This window comes from Belonocnema kinseyi, chromosome 9, assembly GCF_010883055.1.
Source record: "Belonocnema kinseyi isolate 2016_QV_RU_SX_M_011 chromosome 9, B_treatae_v1, whole genome shotgun sequence".
Classification (NCBI taxonomy): domain Eukaryota; kingdom Metazoa; phylum Arthropoda; class Insecta; order Hymenoptera; family Cynipidae; genus Belonocnema; species Belonocnema kinseyi.
The window spans coordinates 83032715-83047588 of NC_046665.1; the positions used below are offsets into that span (position 1 = coordinate 83032715).

The 14874-nt window shown below is 26.4% G+C and overlaps 1 protein-coding gene across 3 annotated transcripts in view; it reads left to right on the forward strand.

The window, feature by feature from the left end:
* The window catches only part of LOC117180912 (RNA helicase aquarius), a 100061-nt gene that overhangs the window by 56149 nt on the left and 29038 nt on the right, over positions 1–14874 (forward strand). For all 3 annotated transcript variants that reach the window (XM_033373528.1, XM_033373530.1, XM_033373529.1), the window contains 5 exons: positions 2033–2136; positions 2229–2340; positions 4751–4964; positions 5936–5984; positions 13399–14022. In XM_033373528.1, the coding sequence (XP_033229419.1) occupies positions 2033–2136; positions 2229–2340; positions 4751–4964; positions 5936–5984; positions 13399–14022 (1103 nt within the window). The remainder of the gene's footprint in view (positions 1–2032; positions 2137–2228; positions 2341–4750; positions 4965–5935; positions 5985–13398; positions 14023–14874) is intronic.

The following is a 14874-nucleotide window of genomic DNA, read 5'->3' on the forward strand; positions in this document are numbered from 1 at the left end:
AGATTGTTTTAACCATTAACAAAGATTAGCTTTTATGACTGTTAGAATTACCCTTTTTGTTAGGGCAGGTATACGCTCAAACTTATAAACCGCACGTGTTGGAGTCATAAAAATTCGACTCAAGAGATAAATTTATGCCTTCAAGGCATAAAAACTTATCTCCAAGACATAAATTGAAGTCTGGCTGCGTCTCAAAACTGAGACATGCTCAAGTCAAACGTTTCGACTTCAGCATGTCTTGATTGGGGGCAATTCAAGTAGAACTCAGTCGAAGCATTTTTATTTGGGTTCGTCATTTAAGTTTAAAATTGAACTGTTTTATAGAAAGTTTTATCTTTTTTGTTTGAAAATTAAATTTTTTTATTTAAAATTCCCATTTTTTGTTGAAAATTCATCTGTTTGGTTAAAAGTTGAACTACTGTTTCATTTTTAGAAAATTGATCTTCCAGGTAAGGGGGCCCCTACCTTTTTGGGTTTTGAAAAATCGATTTTTTATTACATTTTACAAAAGTATAACATTTCAAAAGTATTCTCTGCAAATTTCATAAAGATCCGAGCCTTATTTACGGAGATATACCATTTCAACTTTTTAAACTTAAATGCGTTTTTATCAAAACAAGGTTTTCAAAGTCGGTGAGTAAGATATCTCAAGAGCGGCTTTGCCGATCGCTTTCAAATTTTTATGAGTTATTCAAGATTTGACGCTAATGGGATTGAACGATCGTTTCTTTATGGTCAAAAGAGGACCGCTTTTTTTAGCGAAAAATTGACTTATGACTTCAAAAGTTCGCCATTTTGTGAAAAATAAATATTTTTACATATATTTTCGTTCAATTCTAGGCAAAAACTTTCTATTAACGAATGCCGTTGGATTTTTTTATTTTAGATGAGCCAGACTTGAGCATTTTTACTCATCGCAAAACGCTTTTTTTTATCACTTGTAGATTGGCTGTAATGCGCTTGTTTATGACTCTTTTATCACAAAAAATTATCAAAGCTTCTTGAAATATGTGGTAATTGAATGTCAAAACATTGGTAACAAAATAAATAAACCTATCTCCAACAAAAAATCGCAAAAAAATCGCTTTTTTTGTCACCCGAAAAGGTAGAGCCTCCCTTGAAAAATTATCTTTTTTTTGCGTGTGGAAAATGCAACTATTTGGTTGAAGATTAATCGGGTTTGGTCCAGAATTCAACTGTTTCGCTGAAAAATCTACTTTTTTGTTGGTTTCAAGTACCTGGTTGGAATTTGAACTACTTTGTTAAAAGTTAATTTCTTTTTGGTAGATGATGTATCATTTAAGTTGAAAATTCATAATTTTTTGGGTTGAAAATGAACTTTTTGGTTCAAAATTCATATTGTGTGTCGAAAATTAAATTGTTTTGTAGAAAATTTCATCTTTTTGAGCCGAAAATTCAACTATTTCCTTAACAATTCGACCTTTTGAGTTGAAAATTCATCTTCCATGGTAGAAAAGTCATATTTCATGGTAGAAGAGTCATCTCTCTTGTTTGAAAATATACTTTTTTGTTGAAAATTAAAATAGCTTTTTTAAAAAATCGTCTTTTTTGGCTTGAAAATCTAACTATTTGGTTGAAATTTCATCTTTTTGGTAAAAAATTATCTTTTTGCGTTTAAAATTCATCTCTGAGGCAGAAAATCTTTGAAATTTAAAGTTTTTCATATTGAATGCAATATGTTATATATATTAATTTTACTTAAAAGATTTAATTTCTCCATTATTCCCCTGCTTCGTCAAGAATCACCCAGTATCCCCTGTTTTGATCGAATTTTAGTCTACGTTACTCGGACGGGGGGGGGGGGTAATGCAGCGCTATTGTTGTCAAGGGGGGTTAGTCAAAAAATGGTACTTACCAATAAAAATCAAGACATCAAATCTAAAGGTTACTGACAATTCCCCACGTGAATTACGAATTTTACGAATTATACGATGAATTCATTGGAAAAGTGATTTCTGACTTTGGAATTAACAACCTATTTACCTTTCTGAGAAATTTTGAACTTTTGCAGAAAGTCGTTTTTGCCAAGTTCTCTGATCTTCGCAGTTTTGCGCTGGCCAACGTTGCGAGTGTGGACACAAGAGATTCTTTATACAAACACTTTGGTTTCTTAAGGTAAATAAACGCTACTCTCAGAGTGCCCCAGAATCCTCACCAATAATAACATATTTGTGTTAAAAAAATAATTAACAATATTTTATTTTCAGTCAAGAAAAATTGAAGTTAATCGCGAGTTACTTACATTTAGTTCCGCCGGAGGAACGAGAGAACGATGAAAATTGGTATCGTCTAGATCTGGATTTCCTGAGAGAACTATTGGTATTAATAAAATATAATTATACTATTTTAAAGAACATTATTAAAATTATTCATTCATTATTGCATAACAGGGTGTCTAAATAAACCGGGAAAATCAGGAAATATCTGTGAATTAAAATAGAACCGGAAAAACTCATTAATAACATCAACAATTTTGTAAAGTGATTTGATGAAACAAATCAATCCTTTCTTCGACCGTTGATATCTATTGCAAATGATTTTTTAACAATAGAAAATAATTCTAGTCTTAATATTTTGCCACCACACTATAATTTATAACAAAAAATTACTGATTCCGACAATGAGATTTTTTGAAAAATTGTTTAAGATTTAGGTTTTATTTTTAAGGCTTAATTTTTAAATTAGAAGAGTTTACAAGTTGTTGAAGCATAATCTGAAAGGTTCTTAAACCATTTTTTTAACTTTACAGAATTTCAATTTTTTGAGGAAAACTAATTTTTCTCCGATATCTAGAAGGTTCATAAGGTCTGAAAAGTTTCAAAAATAATTTAAAACTTGAAAAGGTTTAAACAATTTAAAACAAAATATAGATCGTGGAAAATTTTAAACTCAAATTTTAGAGGCTTATTCAGAATTTTGAATGATTCCAAGAGAATACAACAAATTTTACCAAGATTTCTAGGAAAATTTAAAAAGATTTTTTATCTTGAAAAATTAATTTAAAAAAGAATATTTTTAAATATTTCAAAAGATTTCTAAAATTGTCAAAAAATAAGACGGAAGGTTTTAAGTCAATTTTTTTTTTAATTTATGAAAAATACGAATCATTGTAGAGTATATTTAGAATTTTCATGCAGATTTTTGTTAATTTTAGACAAATGTCTAATAATTTTAAAAGGTATAAAAGTTTTAAAAAGATTAAAAAATAATTTAAAATTGGAAAATATATATTTTTTTAATTTAAACAAAATGTGGATTTAGCGATTCATGGGAATAAAATTATTATTTATTTTTTAAATTTAATGTTTTCAGAATATTTCACGAAAACATCAAAAGATTTTTTTAAATTTCGAAAAAATCTAGGAAATTCTGTGATTAAAAAAAATTCACAAAATTGTGGCAATAATTCGAGACCGTTTAAAAGATGTTTCAAAATTCTTCACCAGATAAAAATTTCACCCTTTTCGTAATAAATGCAATTATTTGGTTAAAAATTAATTTGTTTTGGTTAAAGATTCAACTGTTTCATTGAGAATATTTTCTACTCTAGTTTATTGCAACTGTTTGGTTGTAAATCAACTTTTTTGTTAAAAATTCATATTTTCGAGTTGAAAATTCAATTTTCTTGTAGAAAACCGTTTGTTTGCTTTTAAAAACCAACAATTTAGTACAAAAGTATATTTTCATGTTGAAAATTGGACTGTTTTTTTCTAATCGCCTTTATAAATTGAAAATTATTGTTTTCCAATGAAAATTTAACTATTCCATTTTGGGTAAAAAGTTTTTTTTTAGACTAAAAATTGAACTGTTTGGTTTAAAATTGTCCTTTTTTCAATTAATCTCCTTATTGAAAATTGTATGCATGTTTGTTTAAATTCGATTTTTTTTGGTTGAAAATTCAGCTCCTTGGTTGAAAATTAAACTAGTTCCTTAAAAATTTGTTTTCTTAGTTGAAGAGTCATAATTTTAGTAAAAAAAATGCATTTCTTTAAGTCGAAAATTGAACTTCTTTATTGAAACTTAACATTCTTGGGATAAAAATAATGTTATTAACTGAAAATTTGACTATTTGGGGAAGAATTAACTTTTTTTAAATTCCATATTTTCGATTTAAAAAATCAAGTATTTTGTGTAGACAATTAATTTTTTTGTCTTGGAAATTCACAAATTTGGTAGAAAATTCATGTATGTAGTATAAAATTCGACTGTTTCGTAGAAAATTTATATTTTTTGTCGTAAATTAATTATGTCATCTTTGGTTACAAATGAATTTTTTTATTTTCGAAATTACATATTTGTTTGGAAATTTATGTATATTTTGTGAAAATTCGTCTTTTTTGGTAGAAAATTCATCTTTTTTGTTTAAAATCCAACTGTTTTGTTTAGAAAAATCATATTTTTATGTTAGAAATTAAACAGTTTGTTAGATAATTCAAGTGTTTTGTTGAAGATACATTTTTTATTGACAATTATTATTTTTAAATAGACATTTAGCTATTATATGTTTGTTAAAAACCTAATCTTTTTAAGTTAAAAAATTCAACTATTTGGTTAAATAATTAGCCTTTTTTCCCAGTAAAATACATTCCAACTTGGGGGCCTGGATATAACCAGGAATTTGGTGGGCAAAAATGATGAAACACCCTGTTTATATAAAATATGGTCATTCAAATTATATAGAGAACAAAATAAAAACTATTAAAAGATACAATACATTTTTTTTATGTAGATATCAAGACATGAACGCAGAGCGTCGCAGTTGGAAGAATTAAACGAAATGCCCTTGTATCCGACTGAAGACATCATTTGGAACGAAAGTATCGTTCCAACGGAATACTTTTCCGGTGAAGGATGCCTCGCACTGCCTAAGCTTAATCTACAATTTCTTACATTGCACGATTATCTTCTAAGAAATTTTAATTTGTTTCGTCTTGAATCCACTTGTTAGTATTAACATTTTTTTATAATATTTTATTCAGGGTGTCCGCTGAACCTAGAAACTGCGAAAACCGGGCAATGACAGTGAAGTTATTATTTTTTCCAGGAATTTTACAAATTTTAAATAAGTGTAATTTCAACTTTGTTTTGTAAATATAAATTAATTAATGATTTTCAAAGTTAAATTCCAGTTTTAGGATTCAAAATTTAATAATAATTGATTTTGCAAGATGATTCTGCATCTTTTCAAAATTGAATAATTTACGAAAGTTAACGTTCAAATTGATTAGTTAAAGTAAGGGAATTTTCAAGATAAAAGATGAATTCTTAACTAAAATTATGAATCTTCAACCAAAAAAATTGATTTCTCAGAAATTATTTCAACTTTCAACCATATGGTTGAGTTTTTAACTAAAAAAGATGAATTCTCAATGAAAAATATTTCAACCTATTTCAACAAAAAAGACGTTAATTTTCAATCAAAAATAGTTGAATTCAATAAAAAAAGACGACTTTTCAACATAATAGTTGAATCCCTCAACCGAAACAAATTAATTTTCAACCCAGGAAAAATCGAATTTTCAACAAAGTAAATTAATTTCCAACCAAATAGTTCTTAATTTTTAATTTTGTAGCTTAACACCATATTATGTTAAATCGTTCACTTGAAAAGTGTTAAAAACTTCCATTTTAATTTTTTTAAATTCTGAATTAAAACATTTTTAAGATCAATTTTGAAATTTTAAAATTCAAGATTTCCATATTGAGTTAATTTGCAGTTCAGTTGTTGATTACTTCAAATTCGTTTTTTTTCAGCTCTAAAATTTCAAATTTTTTGGTTTCAATGCCCGTGAAAAATGGTTGCGAATCGAGAAATGATCGGGAATTTTTTTTCTGTATGAAAACGGCCACCCTGTTTTTTTTTCTGTTTTACAATAATTCTATGAAACTAATCATCGATATTTCATTATTATAGATGAAATCAGACAGGATATTGAGGATGCTGTTAGTCGATTAAGTCCATGGTAAAGTATGATTTTTTATACTAACTGAATTAATTTTTTTAATTACGATAGGGAGCGACCAGCTTTTGTGTGTGGGAGGGGGGGGGGGTGTTACGAATATTTAGGACTTAGGTGGAGGGCAAACATGTCTTACGTTAATTTCCTCCTTTTAATTATTTTTAACAAAATAATTAATTAACACCTGTTTTCACTGTTAGAATTTTTTTTTATACTATCATACACATACCATTCTTTGTTTTCTTTATTTCTTACTATGTAATATTTCATGTTACATACGCGCGATAAATATAGAGTCGAGCAGTTAATTTATTCTTGATTTAAAATTTATTTAATTATGGAAACAATATTTGAAAGACTTTAAATACGATGGATATCGTACATAATTTCTCGAAATCAATTTAAAAAGTTTGAGCTCTCTGGAATTTCAAATTTTCGCAAATAATTTGAAATCCATTAAAATCCCTTAGAATACTTTGAAATCTTTGCAAATCTTTTGCTGAGGAAATCGTTCTCAATTCCTGAAAATTCCTCAAAATTTTTTTGTATTTAGTATTTTTTTTTAGTATTTTTTTTAGTATTTTAGTATTTCTTAAAATCTTTTGAAATTCCTTGAGATATCATAAAATATAATTAAATTCCGTAAAAATATTATGATTCTTAGAAATGCCTTGTAATTCTCTGAAATACCCTAAAATTTGTTGAAATAATCCGGGAATTGAAAAAAATCCGAGAATTGTCTGTGATTTTATCTTTGTTACGGAAAGTGCATTTTATTTCCTTATAATTTATCATTTTTTATTGTCCCTTTGATCCACCTACGCTACTTTTTTCTTGTTTGAAATTGAAATTCTTAGAAATTATTAAAGAATTAAAAAATAAATTTTGTAAGATAAGGGTTTTTTAAAGCTCTCAAGGTATTTTAATAAATTTTTCAGGATTTCAGTAACCATCGCCAGAATTGATAGAATTTCAAGAAATTTAATAAAAATTTAATGGTTTTAAAGTAATCTATTTTAAAAAAAGCAAAGTATTTTTTAAGTTTTCAAGGATTTAAAGTGATTTAAAATTATTTTTCGGAATTCACCCTCAAGTTTTTTACTTCTTTGGAATTCTTTTGAATTTTCTTAAGTCAATTGAATTCTTCTAAATTAATTTAATTCAATGAATTTTTTTGACTTTATTAAAGTTTTTATTTAATTGATTGTGAGATTCAATTGATAAAACGAGCAAACGGTTTTTAATATTTGCAAGGATTTAAAATATTTTAGGGCATTGTAAAAGATTCCCCAGCGTTTTCAAGAGATTTAAAAGATTCAAGCAATTAAAAAAGTTACCAAAGGATTTCAAATATTTTAGGAAAGTAAAAAAGGTTCCAAGGCATTTTATAAAGATTTAAAGAATTTCAAGGTATTTAATAATTTTACCGGATTTAAAAAATTTTGGAAGCGCTTGTACAGAATTTTTAAAAGGTTCAACATTTTCGTGGGATTTTATAATATTTTTATGGATTTCAAAGAATTTATTCATAATCAATGAGAAATTCCGTAGCTTTTCAAAGATTTTAAGAGTTTTTAAAATATTTTTTGCAATTCATTTGGAATTTGCCTTGAATTCTTATTAATTTATCCTGAATTATTTTCAGTTCTTTTGAATTCTTCCATATTCACTCTATTTTACTCAATTGAATGGATTTAAAAAAAGTGTTTGCTTAATTCATCTTGAAATCTTTAAAACTAAACTTAAATTCTTAGGAATTTTATAACATTCTTTTAAATTCTCTTTCATTTTTCTAAACTCGTTTCAAACTTACTCAGTTCAATCAGTTTTTTCATATATTTTTTTTATTCAATTGATTGATTTTTTAATTCATTTTGATTTTTTATGAATTTCGTCGACTGCTTCTCGTTTCACTTAAATTCAACCCTAGTTATATCAATGGTGTTTTTTTTATTTTTAAAGGTTTTTTTTCATTGATCCTGAAGTCTTTTAACCTCACCATGAATTCTTAGGCATTTGATCAAATTCGCTTGAATTCCTTTGAATTTTCTAAACTCATTACAAATGCACTGAATTCCATGCAGTTTTTTCATAGTTTAAAATCTTTTTCAATTCATTTGATTTTTTAATTCACCTGGAATTGCTATTAATTTAATCTAATTCTTATCGGTCACCTCAAATTTCTCTAAATTCATTCCTATTTTACGGAAATCAATGGAATTTCTTTTATTTAAAATTTTTTTCCAATTTATTTAAATTGTTTTGAATTCTTATGAATTTAGCCTGAATTTTTTCCCTTTAAGCGCAAAAAGTACCATATGAGCGTGACTAGGGTGGCCGCTAGACCGGCAACCCGGGAAATGACCGGGAATTTTTTAATACCGGGAAATGACACTGAATTTATTTTTTGACCGGGGATTTTTCAAATTTTATAAAAAAAAAATCTGTCCAAGTTCGATTTTAGCATTAAAAAAAAAATAATAATTCGTTGATTTTTTTATCTTCATTAATTATGATATAATTCAGTTTATAATGCTTAATTCTAAAGTCATTAACTTAACAAAATTTTCCATTTTAGATTTTGATGTTTGAATTTCAATTTTTAATTTAAAGAATTTAAAACGCAGTCTTGTAAGACTTGAACAATTGAACATTAAAAACGTTTGAAATTAAAATTTTTTTGATGAAAAGTATTTTTATTTAATCAACTGCAAATATAAATAAATAAATTATTTTTAAAAATTGAACTGTAATTGAAGTATCAAAAAGTCAACATTAAATGATTCTTAAGACCATTCTAAATCCGTTGAGAAGTTCAGAGTTCAACGTTAAAAATTAAACTGGTTTAATTCAAACGCCTTAGTAGTTAAAAATGTAAATAATTTAAAAATTGACTTATTTGAAATTGAAATTCTTGAATCGTTAAAATTTCAAGGAGCTTTTAAACTTTGAACGTTGCGATTTTAATTGATCTGTTTTAAAAATGATTAATTTGTAAGTGAAATTGTTATTTGTAGAATAATTCGAGTAAATTTTAGAGATACTTAGAGGTTGTAAAAAGATTAAAAATTAATGTAAAACTTGAAATAATTTCCAATAATTTAAACGAAGTGTGTGCTCCGACAAAATCCGGCTATTCGTATAGAAATTCTGATGCAAGCCATGGCCTAGATTAAAACAAAATCTAGATTTTTCCATATTTTGAACAATAAATGTATAAGCTTTTTAAGAATTGTGAAAGGCTTTAAAAGAATAAAAACATTTTTTTAAGATTGCTAGAAAAATTTAAAAAGATTTTTTATTTTAAAAAATTATTTGAAATTTAAATCGTTTTCAAGAATATTTAGAATTTATGAAAAACTTTTAATAATATTTTTAACTTAACGAAAAAATGTAAACAATTCTTTACGGAAAATTGAATTTTTCCATTTTGGGTTGAAAATTTATCTTTTAATTAGAAAATTCTACTATTTGTCTTTTTGGTTGAGATGAATTAATTAGATTGCTAAGAAAATTAAAAAATATTTTTTAATTTGAAAAATTATTTGGAATTCGCATAATTTTTAAAGATATTTAGAAGTTGCGAAAAGCTTTTTATAATAATTTAAAATTTTTCAAAATTGAAACAGCATCTAGATTTTTCAAGACTTTAAAATAAAATTTTGATTTATTATTCAATTTAGAACATTGAAAATGATAAAATGGATTTATATTTTTGGAACTGAATCTAATATTTGAAGCCTAAAATTTATAAAAGTTAAAAATTGTTCATTTTTATGTTTAAATGCATTTAATTAAAAAGTGTTAGTGCTTTTCATTGTATAGATGTAAATGATTGAGCATTTGAAAACAACATTTTTCAATGAAAAATTTTAAACTTCAATTTTAAAAGTTCAAAATTTAAGTGTTTTACCTTGAGTGCTCTGATTTCCAGTTTATGTTTTATGAATTCAAGTATAATAATAGTTAGCTTTAGATTTCGAATTTTGTAATTTAATTAAATTTGAAAAATTTTTGCGAACCGGAAAAAAACGGGAAATTTCCTGCAATTTTTTTCTTCGATTAAACTTTAAAATCCAAAAACTTTAAAAACTTAAAAATCTTTCAGGGTATTTTCAATGATTCAAAGGCATTTTCAAGAGATGTAAACAATTTCAAGGCTTTTAATCATTTTAAAGGATTTTAATATTTTAATGGATTTCAAAGAATTTATTCACAATAAGTGACGGACTTTATAGGATTTCAAAGATTTGAAGAGATTTTCAAAAAAAAAAATTCGCATTTCATTCGGAGTTCTTATTGATTTATCCTGAATTCTTTTAAATTCTTCTAAATTCACACATTTCTATTCAATTTATTGCAGTTTTTAATCTTTTTTAATTATTTTGAATTCATTTAATTGCTTTTTAAATTCAGATTGATTTTTTACTGAATTTCATTCCATTCTTCTCATTTACCTCAAATATCTCCAAATGTACTCAAATTTTATTTTAGTCAATGGAATTTTCGGATTAAAAAATGTTTTCAAATTCATTTTAATTCTTTAAAATTTAACTTGAATTGTTTTTTAGTAATTATTAGTGTTTGGTTAGAAATTAGTAGGATTTCAAAGATTTAATGAGATTTGAATTTTTTTTAAATTCAACCTGAATTTTTTTTAAATCTTTGGTATTCTTTTGAATTGTTTGAATTTAATTGAATTCTTCTAAATTCACTAAGTTCTATTTAATTCAATGGATTTTGTTGAATTCATTAAAGTTTTTATATAATTAATCATAAATTATTGTAAACTCATCTGGAACTCGTAGGCATTTCATCCAATACTTTTGAATTCCATTGAATTTCTACAAGCTTATTTCAAATTTACTGAATTCATGAAGTTTTTAAATATTTTTAAAGTGTTTTGAACTCATTTGCTTTGTTTTTTAAATTCACTTTGAATCTTCATGAATTTCATCGAATTCTTCTTGTTTATTTCACATTCCTCTACATTTATTTCAATTTTACGGAAAGCAATGGAATTTTTTTTATTTTTCAAATTATTTTCAACTTCTTTGAAATTTAATTTGAATTGGTTTTAATTCTTATAAATTTATCCTGAATTTTTTAACCTTTGGGCTCGAAAAAAAGTACCTTATGCCGGTGACCAGGGTGGCTACTGGACCGGAAAATTGCCAGGAATTTTTCGAAACCGGGAAAATCGGGAAATGACAGTAAATTTGTTTTTAGACCGGGGATTTTACAAATTTTAGAGAAAAAAATCTGCCCAAGTTCGATTTTAATCATTTTTTAAATAATTCGTTGAATTTTTATCTTCTGTAATTATGACGGTGACAAATATTTTTTTAAATTTTCGACTCCTAGGCTTTCTCCCGGTATATATTCGTGATTTCTCCCGGTTTAGAAAAAAAAGAACTTTCTTTGCGAAACACACAGTTTTTTTCACATATATTATCTATTGTGGAAGTCGATAAACATCAGCAATATTTTTTTCAAAAAACCGAATGACTTAGAATTATATAATAAGTAGGATAAGGAAATTTTTCTGTCTAGTAAAGGAAAATACGGAGATGCGTACTACACACTGGAGACGCACTAGCAGTAAATAAACGCGCGCATTCATGTCTCTGCATTTCTATTTCCAAACATGGAAATATGCAAATTTAAAAATCCATTATTAAGCCATTTTTTTAATGTATGGTTTTAAATACTTTTGAAACAATAATTAAAAATTTCGGATTGCCTTCGTCTGAAATTTAAAAAATATATATACGAACGATTTTGGACAATTAAATTAGAAAAAGAACTTGAATGTATAATTTATAAGAAGAAGCGCTAAAAATTAAACAATTATAATGGGAATTGGAGAATTACGAAACTAAGATGAATTTAGATTAAAATTTCGAAAATAGGACAATGCCTAAAATTTAAGAATTGAATTAAGATTTAGGATATTGTAAATTGGGTGTAATTTAAAATTTAGAGGAATTGAAATTGTATTCTCTATAATTGAAAGCGTTCAAGCTTAAATAATTAAAGATTAAAAACTTTTGAATTTAAATAATTTAAAATTAAAAGCGATTAAAATTTTATAATTTAGTATTGAATAATAAATTGAATCTTTCAAAGTCAAAGCTTCTGAAATTCTAGAATTTTAAAGTGTTATTAGATAATAATATCATAATTTAAAATCAACGCTGGTTAACATTTAGCGTTCATCATAAAAATCCAGAACTCTAAAATTGTAACCATTTAAAATTACCGAAATTATCCATTTACGTATGTATCAATTTCAGATAGTTCTCTTTTTATTTTAAACTCAATTTTCAATTTTTTAACTTCAAATATTCCTTTAAATTCTTTAAAGTTATTATTAATTCTAGAAATTTTCGAATCTAATATATTTAAAAATTTAAATTGTAAAATTCTAAGCTTTTCAATTCGAAATTGCTTTATATTTTCATCGAACGTTAATTTTAAAACTGACTATCAAGGCTTTTCATGTGAAATTTTAAATATTTGAATTTGAAACTGCAATACTGTGACATTTAAAATTGGAAACCTCGAAAAATTAATCTAAAAATTATTTTAAGAAAAAACTTTAGTTTCAAGTTCTCAAAGATTAGTCATATAATTGCACATTCAAAACTATCATTTAAAATTATTAAATTTTTTTAAATTAAAAAAATTTAATTAAATTAAACTTTAAAAAAAAATTATTTAATACTAATAAGTATCGTATCATGTAGTATCAAGTAACATTTATAAAGACTGGATAGATTTTTTCTACGAAAATGCGTGATTCTGTCAAATCAAAAGTCACTGTCATTTTCACCATTCCGAATTTCAGAATTTTCTGTTGTAAAAGCTCCGTCGTTTTTTAACGAAACACATTCTCATCACGTATCTCGTGCTTCGCACTCGATTTCATCCGAAGTATGAAGTTTTCTACATTGAGTTCAACTCTATTATATCAAATGTATATTATATTTTTCATAATTACTTTAATATTTATTCCTTATTTTACACTTATTATTCTCATCTGCCCTCAAAAATGTAGTACTTCAATACATTTGTATTATTAAAATTAATAATATTCATTGATATTGAAACAGGTGTATTTTCGAATTGCTTGTGTCTGAAATTAAAGAAAAATATCCGAACGATTTTGGACAATTTTATTAGAAAAAGAAGTTAAATTGTACAATTTTTAATTCATCGAATCCTTCTATTTTGACGTCGACGTTTGAAATCTTATGAATTTATCATTAATTTTTTACCCTTTGAGCTCGAAAAAATTACGCTGTGAGCTCGACGAAAAGTACCCTTTGCTCCCTATATTTTGTCCCATAGGGACTGTGAGGCCTCTAATGGACGTTTTCTTAGCTCGATTTTACATAAACTAATTTCTCGCTAGGCTTGCTGAAGACGGCGGTGTTTACTTTGGCGGATGGGCAAGAATGGCTCAACCAATAACCGAATTTGCTGTCGTTGAGGTGGCCAAGCCAAATATTGGCGAGAAAAGACCTTCGAGAGTGCGAGCAGATATCACGATTAATTTAAGTGTGAGAAAAGAAATAAAGTCAGAATGGGAGAACCTTAGGAAGCACGACGTCTGTTTCCTGATAACTGTCAAGCCAAAAAATCCTATTGGCACAAAGTACAGTCATAAACTGCCCTTTGTGCCACAAGTCGGGTTGTCGACAGTACGAGGTTGCGAGGTTGAGGGTATGCTGGATTCAAACGGCCGAGTGATAGAGGATGGTCCAGAGCCAAGGCCAATTTTACCTGGTGATACGCGAATTTACAGAGTCTGGCTGGACTCGAATCAGTATCGAGTCGATATGGACAATGCCAGTCACGGAAGGGAAGATGTGTATGAGGGTTTCAATATCATAATGCGACGGAAACCCAAGGAAAATAATTTTAAAGCAGTTCTAGAGACTATTCGAGAGCTGATGAATACGGAATGTGTAGTGCCAGACTGGCTTCATAATATTATTCTTGGATACAGTGATCCCGGTGCAGCGCATTACTCAAGGTAAAATAATTTTATTTCTCAATGAAAATAAACTATTCGAGATGTGTTTCAGGTTCTAAAATATTTTTAATTCCGGACTACAAAGATTTATTTGTCGATGCTCAAACAATTTTCTTTAAAAGACATCCTTTTTGGTTGCAAATTTAAAAGTTTTGTTAAAAATTCGTCTTTTTGGGTTAAAAATTCAACTACTTTTATTGAATAATAACCTTTTGTTTAAAACTCATATTTTATAGCTGATCAGTCAAGTGTAATGTTTTTTGGATGATAACTATTTTTCCTGACAATTTGTCTTTTGTTTAAAATTCATATTTTTGTGTTGAGAAATCAATTGAAATCGTTCTGGATGAAAATTCAACTCTTTTTATGAAAATTTGTCATTTTGATTTAAAACTTCACCTGTTTTAGTAGAATTTTTATTTTTGTTGGACAAAAATGCAACTTTTTGATAACGAAATTAACAATTTTGTTAAAAAGTCATACTTCTTGGTTTAAGAAGTTTTATTAAAAATTCAGTATTTTTGGATGAAGAAAAAATTCGTCTTTTTGCACTGAAAATTCATTTTTTGAAGAGACTTTTTATTTGGCAAAATTCATATTTTTATCTTGGGAAGTCAACTGTAATCTTTTTTGGGTGGAAATTCAACTATTTTTTTATTGCCTTTTTGATTAAATTCATCCGTTTCAGTACCAATTTCATCTTTCTTGGATGAAAATGCAACTATTTGGTAGAGAATGCAACTATTATGTTAGAAATTCATCCTTTTTGGATGAAAAAAATTCGTCTTTTTGATTCAAAATTCATTTTTTCCGTAGAAACTTATTTTTTGTTGTTGTAAAATTAATTTTCGA